The sequence below is a fragment of the Ambystoma mexicanum genome, chromosome 6p, assembly GCF_040938575.1.
Source record: "Ambystoma mexicanum isolate Mex_15411 chromosome 6p, UKY_AmexF1_1, whole genome shotgun sequence".
Taxonomy (NCBI): domain Eukaryota; kingdom Metazoa; phylum Chordata; class Amphibia; order Caudata; family Ambystomatidae; genus Ambystoma; species Ambystoma mexicanum.
In genome coordinates, this window is record NC_090935.1 from 773,200,565 (window position 1) to 773,213,656 (window position 13,092).

The 13,092-nt window shown below is 48.3% G+C and overlaps 1 protein-coding gene across 1 annotated transcript in view; it reads right to left on the reverse strand.

Annotated features, from left to right (window-relative positions):
- Positions 1-13,092, reverse strand: part of SKIC3 (SKI3 subunit of superkiller complex) — a 2,336,627-nt gene that overhangs the window by 98,167 nt on the left and 2,225,368 nt on the right. The window contains exon 39 of the mRNA XM_069627646.1: positions 12,241-12,371. Within this exon, the coding sequence (XP_069483747.1) occupies positions 12,241-12,371 (131 nt within the window). The remainder of the gene's footprint in view (positions 1-12,240; positions 12,372-13,092) is intronic.

Here is a 13,092-nt window from a genome sequence, read left to right on the forward strand (position 1 = left end):
GGTCTTCCAGCCGCTTCTGGACGAGATGAGGAATGATAATATGCTCACGGTGATGTATTCGTTTTTTGACTTCTTTACTTCTTGTGCGATCTATGTCCATGTTAGTTTTATGAGTTATTTCTATGTACTTGTAATCTTTGAATAAATAGCCGTAAAGAGCTGATTATCTTCTAAAGTGTGCGTGGCTGTGAGTTATTGTGTCTGTCTGTTTTTGGGTTGAAGTATTTGCTCTATAATTGCATTGGTGATTTATGGTAGTTCCGTGCACTTTTCAGAGGATAGCAATACAGATGGCTAGGCCCAACTTATGACCTGTATAAACAATAAACAATTGGTCAGTGTGTCTCAGCTTTGCTAGTCTGCCAATATAGAAACTCAAGGCATGCCTTGGGTCGAGTCTGTGCAGCCTTTCTTCCTCTTTCCCCAGATGTGGAGGAGGGTAAAAGTAAGGCATGGTTCTTTTTTGGGTGATATCAAATTCCGAAACAACCTTCGGGAGGAGGTTACGCTTCACCTGTTACACCACTTTGGACTTGTGAAAGACCGTGTGAGGAGGCTTTCAGGATAAAGCCTGCAGCTCACTCATCCTTCGGGCAGAGGTTATTGCCACCAGAAATACAGTTTTGAGGGTAAGAAGTCTTAATGGGCACGAATTAAGGGGTTCAAAGGAAGAACCCATTCGAAATTTTAAGACCAAATTTAGGTCCCACAGGGGGACTTGAAAAGGAGTTGGGGGGTAAACATTAGTTAACCCCTTCGGAAATTGTATTGTTAAAGGTATTTTATGGTAGGAGACTGCCTCAGCAGTATGCTTGAAGATGGACAGCGCTGCTAGGTAACCTTTTACCTCGCCAATCAGGAGTCCCAGATTTGCTAAGTGCAAATGGAAAGACAACACCATCTGTGTATTACATGTGAAAGGGTCAACATTCTTGTCTCCACCAGCTGCAGACCTTGTTCCAACGGAAGCGGTATAAGGATTTGGTTGCTGGCCTTCTGGCCGAAAGCAAAACCTCCATTACGTCGTCCGGGAGGTCCCAATCTTTGTATCTCAGCCTCTCAGAAACCATGCGTGAAGGCTGAGGGTCCTGATATCCGGATGGAGAACCTGACCCTCCTCACGTGAGAGAAGATCCTTTCTTTGTGGAAGATGAATTGGAGGACAGATGGACATGTGCAGGGTCCGGGTACCACATTCTCCTGGCCCAATCTGGGGCAATTAGGATCATGGATCTCCTCAACCTCCTTATTACGTGAGGAATGACGGGGATTGGAGGAAACACGTACAGGAGCGTAAATTCCCAGTCCACCAAATTCCCTTTAGCAGAATAGTTTGCACTTCCTGTTGACACTGGTCGTGAAAAGATCCACCTGAGGGGTTCCCCAAAGGGTGAAGATCTCTTGAAGGACTTCCTGAGCTAGTTCCCACTCGTGGGAGACACTGCTCTGCCACCTCAGAGCGCCCGGCGCGGTATTCTTCTCCCCAGCTAGGTGAACTGCCGACAGAGAGATTCCTTCTTGTATTGCCCAGACCAGTGCTGCATTGCCTCTCTGCACAGTGGTATTGACCCTACTCCTCCTCTCTTGTTGAGGTAGTACATGGCCACTGTGTTGTCAGTCATTATCAGGACATTCTTTCCCTGTACAGATGGCAGAAAAGCCTTCAGTGCTAGTCTGATTGCTCTCAGCTCTAACAGGTTGATGTGTAGTTTGGAATCCGATGGAGACCAATGACAGCTGATGGTGAAATTGTTGGTATTGGCTCCCCACCCTGTGAGTGAGGCGTCCGTCACTACTGTTATCTCCGGCCATGTTTGCCAAAAAGGTTCTCCTTTCAAGATATTTTCCCGACAGGCCCACCACTGAAGGTCCAGTGGGACTCTGTTTGGGATTTCTAGAAGATCTGACATCCTTCCTGAGAACTGTGACCATTGGGTCCTGAGAGCCCACTGGAGAGATCTCATTCTCCGGTGAGCATGTGGCACCAGAAAGATGCAGGATGCCATCAGGCTTAGCAACCTCAGAAAGTCGAAGACCGGGAGATGTTGGGCATTTTGGAATTTTGTCACCATCTGTAGTATTTCTTGAGCCCTCACCTCTGGTGGTGAGGCTTTTCCCAGGGATGCATCCAGGACTGCTCGATAAACTGGAGTCTTTGTGATAGTATCATGTGGAACTTCTTGAAGTTGAGGGAGAAGCCCAGCCTGTGAAGCGAGTGTCAAACATAGTTTAGATGATCCAGGACTTGTTCTGATCAACCAATCGTCCAGGTAGGGGTAGAGGTGAATCCCCCCTCTCCTGAGACTCGCTGCCACAACCGCCATTAGCTTGGTGAAAAACCTTGGGGCAGAGGTTAGACCAAATGGCAGAACCCGAAACTGATAGTGAGAGTTGCCAATGGCGAACCTCAGGTAATTTCTGTGCTTGTGATGGATTGGCACATGAAAGTAAGCATCCTGAAGGTCCAGAGATATCAACAAATCCTGAAGCTGAAGGGCCCGAAGGATCTGAGAAATAGTAACCATCTTGAACTTGTCCTTCCTAAGGAACTTGTTCAATTCTTGTAAGTCCAAGATGGGTCTCATTCCTCCATCCATTTTCGGAAATAGAAAATAAGGGGAGTACCAACCCTTATTCGTCTCCGCTACAGGGTCTGGTTCTATAGCACCTTTCTCTAGCAGGTCTAAAATCTCCTGCATAAGGAGCAGGTCTGGAAACTTCAAAGAGTTGTTCCCCGATGGATGACTGAGTGTGCGTAGAAAAGGCAGGCCGTAACCCTGGCAGCTATTTCCAATTCCCAAGCATGTGAAGTAATAGCTTGCCATTCTGTCAGATGTCGAGTTAACCTGCCCCCTACTGCTGTCTTGTGATGTAAGACCTCAGAGAGGTTTTGAGGCGGCTGACGCAGAGGCTGAGGGTAAAGTAGTGCCTGCTGTTGCAGTTTTAGTACCTTTATGTCATGATGCCTACCCCCGGAGCATCAGGCCAGGCCCAGCACCCCCGGAAGCAGGCATCATGCCCTCGGGTAAAAGCCCAGCGGCCCCTTCTAGGGACTCTTTGGACTCAGCCCTGGCGCCTTTGGCGCCAGGCTCATGTTGGACATCAGTCCTGGTGCCATAGGCGCCAGGCTCATAAACGGAGGTGTTTTGTGCACTTACCTGATGCAGACCATGCTGCACGCTTCAGGCCTCCCTGAGACCTGAAAGGGACTATTTTTTCATAGGGACTATTATTTCACTCGGGCGTGGCCAGGGAAGGATACATACCTAGTTGGTGAAGGATACATACCTGGGACTTCTTTGGAGGCTATTTAAGCCACGCCCAGACAGCAGCTCATGCTTCGCGTTGTTCTGCTTCCTGCAGCTTAACGCTCACCGTGTCTGCTCCTGCTTCGGGACTACAGCCATGCCCGTCTTGAACACGGAAGACCTGCAAGGAAGGAAGAGAAGAGAAAGGTGAAAACCAAGGATTATTTCAAGCTTCTTACCTGCATCCGGAATCTTCTCACCAGCATCCCTGAAGGAAGACTTCAATTTAAAAGCATCGCGTTGCTCGCTGCAGCGCCACGCTTCACTCACCTGTCCTGTCCTCAAGACATCTCCCGGCTCCATCGCGGCTGTCAACATCGGATGCCACATCTCTGCACCTAGGGGAGAGAGGAAGAAACAAAAGGTGAGCAGAAGGACACACAGAAGGAAAGCCTGATTAACAGCCATAATACTTACTGGCTTTTCTTCCACATTGCGGGTCGGCGCCGCCCCGTTGGCAGGTACTGTACCCCGGCCCCTATGGGGAAAGTACTAGAGACATTTCAGAGGAATGATAAGGACATCTAGAGGGATTGCCCTCATTACTACTCACCTCGGCAGGTTAACCCCTCGACACATCGCCTTCATTCTGCACCTGAAATAAAGGACAGATCACAGGTGAGAAAGACAGCATAAAGGGGGCCTCACTTGAACTTTGAACTTTCATACTTACGGTGCATCGCTCAGGAAAGTCAAGTGGATTTTGCCAGCGCCATTCTGAAAACCAGTGAAGTAACTGGACGAACGCGCGCCCCTGCATAAGAAGCAGGATGGAGAGTTCAACCTTCCAAACCATAAGAAGGATATTCCTACGGGCCAAGGAAGCACGATTTGGAGGTCCTGCCCAATCGGTGTTCCGGGTCCTGCGCATCACGTTATAAGAGGCCGCAGTAATCCAGACTAGATCAGCGCCCCCGTGGGAACCAGGTGGGCGTTACACTTGACCCCGTCCACCACTGGGGAATCGTCTCTGGCCTCTTTGAGCTGGCTGTCCTCTGCCTTTTCAAAAAATGTAGAATAATAGTAAAAGGACTGACCCCTCCAGGGTGCAACTGTGGGGCGGTTCGGAGTTTGCCTTATTGCAGCTTCAAGGGATTTGGCCACCCCCTTCGAAGTTTGCAACTTCTCCAAACTGTCATCAGCTTTCTTACCAAATAGATGTGTGCCATCAAAGGGCATATTCAGAAGCCTGGACTGTACATCTGGGGGAAATCCTGACTTTCGCAACCACGCAAATCTGCGGATTGTCGCTCTAGCCACCATGGCTCTGCTGATGCTGTCAAAAGAGTCGAGACTGGTCTGGAAGGATTCACACACAGCGTCCTTTCCGTCCTTGATAATGTTCAAGAAACCGTCTCTCTCCTCCCCTTCGGGGAGATGGTCAGCCGCCATTGAAACACAATCACACAAGGTGTGGGTAGACCTTGGCAGCGTGCATGTGGCATTAGCAGACTTTAAGGCCATGCTGAATGCCAAGAAAACTTTCTTGGCCATGGCATCAAACTTTTTGTCATCACGATCCTGCGGGATTGTGGAATATGCATTCTACTTTCCAGAAGAAGTTGCAGCTTGTACAACCAGACTTTCTGGAGTTGGGTGTTTCGAAAGATATTGAGGATCTGCAGCTGATGCTCTATATTTAGCTGTCAATCTTTTGTTAACTGCAGGGATCACCTCTGGTGTTTCCGGAACACCCTTTTATGCAAAGCTTTGTGAAAGGGGACAATAGGGTCCGCCCGTGGTCCCTTGCCGAGTATATCCGTTAGGTCATCTTGTTCGTACACAGATGTGGGCCTAGACCACCCCATATACTCCATCACTCTAGTCATAAGCATCCTTTAATTGATTTCTGCATGATCCCCTTCCGGGGAAGTATCAATACCACTTGCTTCATGCAGGGAGTCCTGCAGATGTTTTATTCTGGACTCTTCTGAGACCAGTTCTTCTGGGATACAAGGCCTTCCATACTCCCGACCAAAAGGTCTTTCCTAATCGGATGACTTTCTCTCCTCATAGATTGAGGATAGAGTCTTGAAGTAATCTGAACGTATATAACTTCTTTCAAATGAAGTAGGAGTTATAGATGTCACTATTGGTGCAGAAACAGTCTAAAACATTGACAACAATGTGAGCGGCTTCAATGAAAGCGTTATTGGCTTCGAGGTTGTCGATGGAATCAACTGTGATGTCGACGTCTGACGGAATCGTCGAAAATATTGTTCTGAACAGCGTCGAGGAGGTTGGCGCTTGAGGCGTCGATGGCTTCTCTGATGGAATTGCTGAGGGTGTCGATGACGCAGTCTTTGGCTTTGCCGTATGAGTAGATAGTGACGACTTCTTGTGCGTCACAGAGGCCTTTTCTCGATTCAAGGGTTTTTCACGCTCTCGAGGAGTTTCTCCAGCCAAGGTCGAAGACTCACGGCTTGGGTGTCTGCCAGGCTTTTCTCCTTGAGTATAGCCTCTAGGTGTCTTCGAGGGGGGCAAGGCCGCGCTCTCGAACACTTTTAGCTTGCTTTTATGGAATTCCTCCCACTGTGCTGGGGAACTGTGTTTGGTTGGACACATGACCCTCTCTGGAGAACTGGAGGATGAGGTGGATGGCGACCTATGGTGCATTTTCTTACTATGTTTCGAAGAGGAAGAACGATGTGATCCACTTCGAGACCGTGATCGGGAGCGTTTTTTGTGACGAGGAGATGAAGGTCTCGACTCATCGGAAGTGCGTTTGGCTGGGTTAATGGACTTTTGAGGCTTACCTCTCTCCAATTTCCCTCTGCGCTCCCTCAAGGCCTTCGCCATCATTAACATGCACTTGTCGCAGTCGGAACATGGATGCTCTGACCCAAGGCACCACAGACAGACCCTGTGTGGATCCGTCATGGACATCTTAGCGCCACAGTCTCGGCATTCTTCTAAACAGGACCGGGGTGTAGACAGAGCCAACGAGGAGGCCATCTCATATTTAGAACATATTTTCAGAGAAATGAATCGAAGAATTTCAATATTATCAAAGAACCGAGCGTTGCGTTCCCAAAGCTGTGAAGCGTGGAAAAACGAAACGAATCAATGGACGCTGCGCGTGCTACTTATACCCGTGATGGCGTCGGCGTCTGCGTCGAGACGGAGGCCTCTGAGGGACATCGACCTGATAGGCATTGACGCGCAGTGCCCTCTACTGGGAACATTTTTTTTACGAAGAAGCATGCTGGATATTGGGAAATATCAAAGATAAGGAATACGTGGGAGGACACAATCCATTTGAAATGTTATTTTTGATGGATTAGTCCCCGCACATTCCAAATCTTAGATACCACGTCTTTGGAAACTTTTTTAGCCACTGTGAGGGTGCCATGCGGCTCTGTGTCAGGTCCATGAGAAGCCATTGTGCGCCCTGGTTTTGACTTCGGGGCAGTATAAATGGATCCAGCCGCACTCCATGCCCTGAGTTCAGCCCTTTTTCCTAGTACTCAAAAGCTGAGAGATCACAGAATAGCAGTTCTAAAAGCCACATGCCAGGATCAGCACGGTGGGCAAGGAGGTAAATCTGTTGGAGGACGGACCAATACATAAGATAGACCATTACCAAGAGGTAAGTAATTTTTCCTTCTAATAAGATTCCTTCCTCTCACAGATTCCACATCTTATACAGACTTCCAAAGGAGTACAGACTCTGAAGGAGGGAGGGGAGTGAAAATGTCACCTATAGCAGGAACTCTAGAGCATTCAAAACAATGAAGCCAGACAATAATGCTTGGGAAACACATGCAGGGAGTCCCAGGTAGCCACCTGACAGATGTCCAGCAGAGGGACACCCGACACCTGATCGAAGATTCCCCTGATTGAAGGATTTAGGTCCTCGCTCTAGACCATTTATCATTAATTAAAATGGAATATCTTTATTGACCTCTGTGAGGATGTGTCATTGCTTTAGGATCCAGTTCCTGGGGGTGGACCAGTGCAGGAGGATCACCTGGATGAGGGGTCTTCGGGAGTGGAAGTGGGACACCGGAGGGTGAGAAACGGTATCCTCTTCCTTTGTAACAACTTTTCCCCATCCTACCAGGTAGGATACCTAGGAACTCAACCCCCCCTCTCCCATCACAAACACTTTCTCACAGACAGTTCACCATGAGCAACAACAGACTAACACCAGAGCCGTATACCTGACATGTCCCAATAATATGGTCAGGAAAGGTCAGATAATTACAGATCACTACACACAGCTGACTTTCATCACACTTCCCCAAACGGATAAAAGGCGGAGCACGAAAGCACACTCTGAGCGAGGCAAAACATACGAGGAAACAGCCGTTCCAAGATGGCAGTTTAATACAAGGAGAAAGACGGCGAGACCGGAGAGGGTTGCAACGTGGGAAGTACCCTTGACCTTCGTGAGCCTTGGAAAGTAAGAAACTGAATGACCAGGCACTAAGGCTGAACAAACCTGCACAGTGTGTCGGAGGTACCTGGGACTCTCCCATGTCGATAACCAAGGCAGGGAGGTGCAATTGCTGCTGTAGTACTGTCCTCGGCTCCTACAACAAAGCACCATCAGAAAAAGACAGCACAGCCAGTGAGTTGGAGAAACTGATACCAAACCAGCTTGTGTTTTGAATCGAGGTTGCAAGTGACAACATTTCATAGAGAACAGTGTGAGAAAAGCCCTCGCAGGACAAGGCCGCTGTGTTGAACGACGCAAGTGTTTGACGGCAAAGTGGTCTGCGGCATAGACAGTGAGTCTGCACGATTCACCCTCCTGTCTGCGGCTGCCAGGTAAGAGGTTGGGGAGTATGCTTGCCTGATCTGCGCTTCTTAGCCCTTCAGTCAGCGCCTCGTCTCTGACTGTGTTCCCTGCTTTCCCCTGCACTACCATCTGAGCTCTAGTCTACTTAGTTAAATTGTCCACTATTGTGTGCTCCCTTTCTGTCCTGTCTGCTTGCACCCCTCCTTGTTTCCTCCTCTAGTATCTCCCCCACTACCTTTCCCCTCCACCCCCCTCACCTACTCTATGGTGCTCTTTGTTTCTCCTATCTTTTCAAAATGCTTCTCTATCGACTATCCTGCTCTCCTCACCAAGTCTGGTAGATAGAAGTTCAAAAAGGATATCCTGGTCTCCAGCCCAGGCCTCCTTATCGCTGACACCTACACCAGTGCTTCCTCCAGACAGACCCTCCCCGACAGCCTCTTTGTCGTTCGCTCGCCAGACCTACAGACTATTCACATGGCCTCTATGCTCTCTCCTTTCTCTTCTTTCCCCATTAGTGGTGGCATCCGAGTGGAGGCCCTCCTGGCCCCCTTCCACTCCTAGGTAATCATTAATGTTAACCTGAATGGCAACGTCTTGGTCCAAGGCCCTTAGGCCAACCTTTTCCTCTTAGATAGACGCTTCCCGTGCCTCATCAATTTCCTTTCTTCTCCTGCTGTGCCTTCTCTCCATTCCTCTGCTTCCTTGCCTCCCCCCTCTGCCTCCTCCTTGGCTACCTTGCCATCTCCTCCTTCCTCTTCTGCCCCCCACGGGCTCCTTCTACACCTCTGCTGGGCATACCCCCTCCCCGGAAGTCTTTGAAGGTTGGCAACCTTCTCCATATAGCCACTCTCAACTCTTGCATAGCTGACAAACACTACTCTGACATCTGGCGCCTCCTGGAAGAACTTGAGCTTGATGTCCTCAAGTCTTACCGGGGCCTGGTTCATGGTCAGCTCTGTCACAAGCTTTGACACTCTCCTCCTTGATGGCTACAAGATCCTCTCCGCGCCCAAATCCAACCAATCCAGAGGGGGTGTACCCTTGATCTTCCCGGGATGGGTTCCTGCCTCTGTCATTCATATGCAGGCCTACTCCTCTTTCAAATGCCTTGTCTGCAGGCTTTCTCTCTCTCCTGGCCACTCTCTTACATTGGCTACTACCTATCAGCCACCTGGCCAGATCACCACCTTCCTCTTTGAGTGGGCGGACCTCTCCTCCTCCCTCCTGGCCTCGGCCACTCGACTCCTCCTTCTTGGAGATTTCAACATACACTTGGATGCTTCCTGTCCCTCCTCTGGAATCTTTCGCGACCTCTGCGACTCTCTCTCTCTCTCTCTCTTTCTATTCTCCCCTCTGGTCCGACTCACTCTGCAGGGCACACTCTGGATGTTCTGATCTCCTCAGACCTCCCCGTCTCTATCCCTCTCACCAATCCTCTCTCCTGGAGTGATCACTTTTTTCTTTCCTCCCATCTCTCCCTCTCTACCCCTCAGGCCAAGCCAACTCCAGCACTGCCATCTACAATCTCGGTCATCCGACCCATGAAGCGTGTGTCAGTTGAGGCTTTCGCAGGCACTTTCTCCCTCCTTCCTCTTCCTCCTCCTCCTCTGGCTGACTCATATCCTGACACAGCCCTTTCCATGCACCACTCTTCTATCTCTGATACTCTTGATGTTCTTGCCCCGGTCATGAGCCAACCCCTCCTGCCTGGATAACTATTTCACGATCTCCATCACACCTTTCCTGGGCAAATTCCTGGAAAAGCTGTCCATCTCCCAGCTTAATCTTCACACTGAATCCGTTGGTTGTTTCAATAACCATCAGTCTGGTTTCAGAGCAGCCAGAAGCACAGAAACTGCTCTCCTGAACATCCGTGAAGACCTGCTCTCGAACCTCGACTCTAACCTCCCCTCTGTCCTCATCTCACTCGATCTCTTTTCTGCCTTTGATACGGTCAACCATGCCATCCTGCTCAACCATCTCTGTGATAACCTGGGATCACCAATGAGACCCTGGCCTGGCTGACCTCTTTCCTCTCTGATCGACTCTCCCAGGTCCAACTTGGGTCCTTTCTTTCCTCTATCTCACTCTCTACCTGTGGTATTCCCCAGGGGTCTAACCTCTCGACCTGGCTTTTCAACCAATACCTGCTTCGTCTCACCCACCACATTGCTGTTCTCGGCTCCAACTTTCAGTGCTGTGCGGATGATACTCAGCTTGTTTTCAGGCTCCCCTCTGCCACCTCTTCTCCTTCTCTCATCTCTGACTGTTTTTCTGCTATCCAGGAGTGGTGTGCCGCCGATGATCTCTGCCTTAATGCCAGTAAGATGGAGAGTCTCCTCATCAGCACACCTGCATCCTCCTTTCCTGTCACTCTCTGGCTGGCCTCTTTTTGGCCCTCTTCCTGCTCCCAACTGTGAGGCTAAGAACCTCGGGATCATCTTCAACTCCACACTCTCCTTTTCTCCTCACATCTCTGACGTCTCTAAAAAGTCAAACTACCAACTGAACCTCCTCAGAGGTATTCTTCCTTTCCTTTCCTTCCCCCAGAAGCTCACTGTCTTTAGAGCTCTTGTTCTCTCCAGGCTGTAGTACTGCAAAAGCCTCTTTCTAAATCTGCCTGCTTCCACTCTCCGCCCTCTACAACTCATCCAGAACAAGACTGCGAAACTTGTCCTTGGCCTCAAGCCCAGAGATCGTATCTCTCCAGCACTGAAATCTCTGCATTGGCTCCCAGTGGCTGCAAGGATTAAGTTCAAGACCCTATGCATTGTCCACAAGGCCGTCTGGGGCCTGGGTCCTCAATACCGCCAACTCTCTGTTCGTAAATACCTATCTACTCAAGCTCTTCGCTCCTCCTCCTCCAACTCCCTCAGGGTCAGTCGCTTCTCCAAGCAATGAGTTGGTGGTAGAGCTCGTTCTTCGGCTGGGGCCTCCCTCTGGAACAGCCTCTCTAAAACTTGAGGAGAATCATCTCTGGTTCCGGAAGCACCTCAAGACCTTCCTCTTTGCTTCTGCCTTCTCTTCTCTGCTGATTTCCTGTCTGATACTGCACTGGTCACCTGGCTACCCTCTGATTTCGGGCCCAGGTCCCTGTCTGCCCAGTTGCACACCCACACAGCCTTCGGGCAACCCATGCACTTAAGGCTGTATCTGTAACCCGACAGTCCCCCACCTGCACTTTTGGACACCTGCTGTCTGCACTTACCCTTGCACTTGCCACCTGCTGGCCGCACTTCTTTTTATTATTTGATCCCATGTACAGCACTGCCCCCCTCCCATTTCCCCTGGCACTTTTCCCTTCCACTGCACTTTTGCGATCTCAATATCACTTGGCGTAGTAAGATCATTGTCTCTGTCCTCCCTCTGTTCCCCCTCCTTTGCCTCGTTGCGCCTTAAAACACTTGTCTATAGGCACGTTATTAACGTCATGTCATATATCAAAGGCGTTTGGGATGAGCGATGCAATACAATTGCAAGCCAAAAGGAAGTAGTTGAACTTTATAATTGAACTTTGGAAAGCGAAGAAAAGATACCATACACAGAGTGGTCCGGCGCCACGTAGGTGCTCACTCGAAAGTCTCTGTTAGGCATCCAACTGATGCCGAGTGAGAGAAAGAAATATTGAGATCGAAGTGGTCGCGCAACGGGTCAAGCTAAACCCTGTGCACATTCGAAAGTCTTTGATAGTTTAATGTACTTCACAATTTGTCCGAAGCTGGCTAATGGAGACTAATTGAATAAAAGAAAGGGATCTGAACCCGGCAGAGGGGGATCAGGGGTGAACGGAAAGTCACCTGAAAAATAATTCTCTGAATCTTGTTTTTATAGCCTCAGATCCAGGATTGGACATAGGCCCCTTTCTTCTTTGGAATCAGAATGTACAGAGAGCAGGGCACAATTTCTATTGCACTGTTCGCCATGATGGGATGAACCTATCCTTACATGAGAGGGTCTGGAAGAAAAGGGGGTTGGTAGGAGGATGGTCTACAGGGTTTAGATGAAGGGGGTGGCAATAACCCTGCATCATGACCTGTCATTGGTCGGGTTTACATTTTTTATTTCGGTGCATGAAAGATAGCCGCTTCCTTGAGGTGTAGCCTTTGATACACACACACAAATCAATGTACCTAAATACCAAAATAAAAACAGACAAGGGAAAATACTCTGCAGAATTGCCCTTACCTTGCCCCCATTTTGATGTTGAATTGTAGTAGGCCTTGAAGCAAAACAGCAAGTGGACAGAAGGAGATCTTCAAAGCCTCAGAAACTGCCTCCTGAACTAGGGCGGCCCAGCGATTATTTGGAATTTTTGCCTGTTTAGAACATAAATATCAACAAAATTAAAAGCAAAGAAATGCTTCTCAGAAATGAAATACCATATAATAGCACTATTTTTGAAGCATAATACAAACATCGACATTTGAAATTAGTTTGCGCTGCTGCATGTTTATTGCAAAAGTACAACTTACTTTTGTGTAAACACAATTGAAAAGTTATACATTTTCAAATGTATTCATTAATATTTTAATATTTGATTTAAAAGAATTGTTATTTAGGTGCTTCTGGCTACATATAAGCCTTCTGCACTATTCAAATACACAATATTATTAGAAAAAAACTTGCAGAACCATAATACATAATATGATTAGAAAAAAATCACACAAAATCCACAATCAAAAAATCATTATATAAAATCAAGATAAAGGCATAAAATACATGAAATTGTCATAACTCATATTATTAATATTTCAGCAGTGTCCTATTTGAGATCAAATAACATGTTATTCTAGAACCCGAAAATATATTCACTTACACCGGGTCCATATCACATAATCTAAAACAGTTGTGATTACACTAACATTGCAGGCGGCAGCAAGATCTCTGATTCTCTCCATATATGGTAGGATGCAGTAGTTATTACCAGTCACCTAGCAGAATAGACATACCACCAAAGTGGATCCAAATGTATATGCCTAATGTCGCCAACAATCGCCTATTATCCTCATACATAAAATCTTGCGACCTGTCACCACA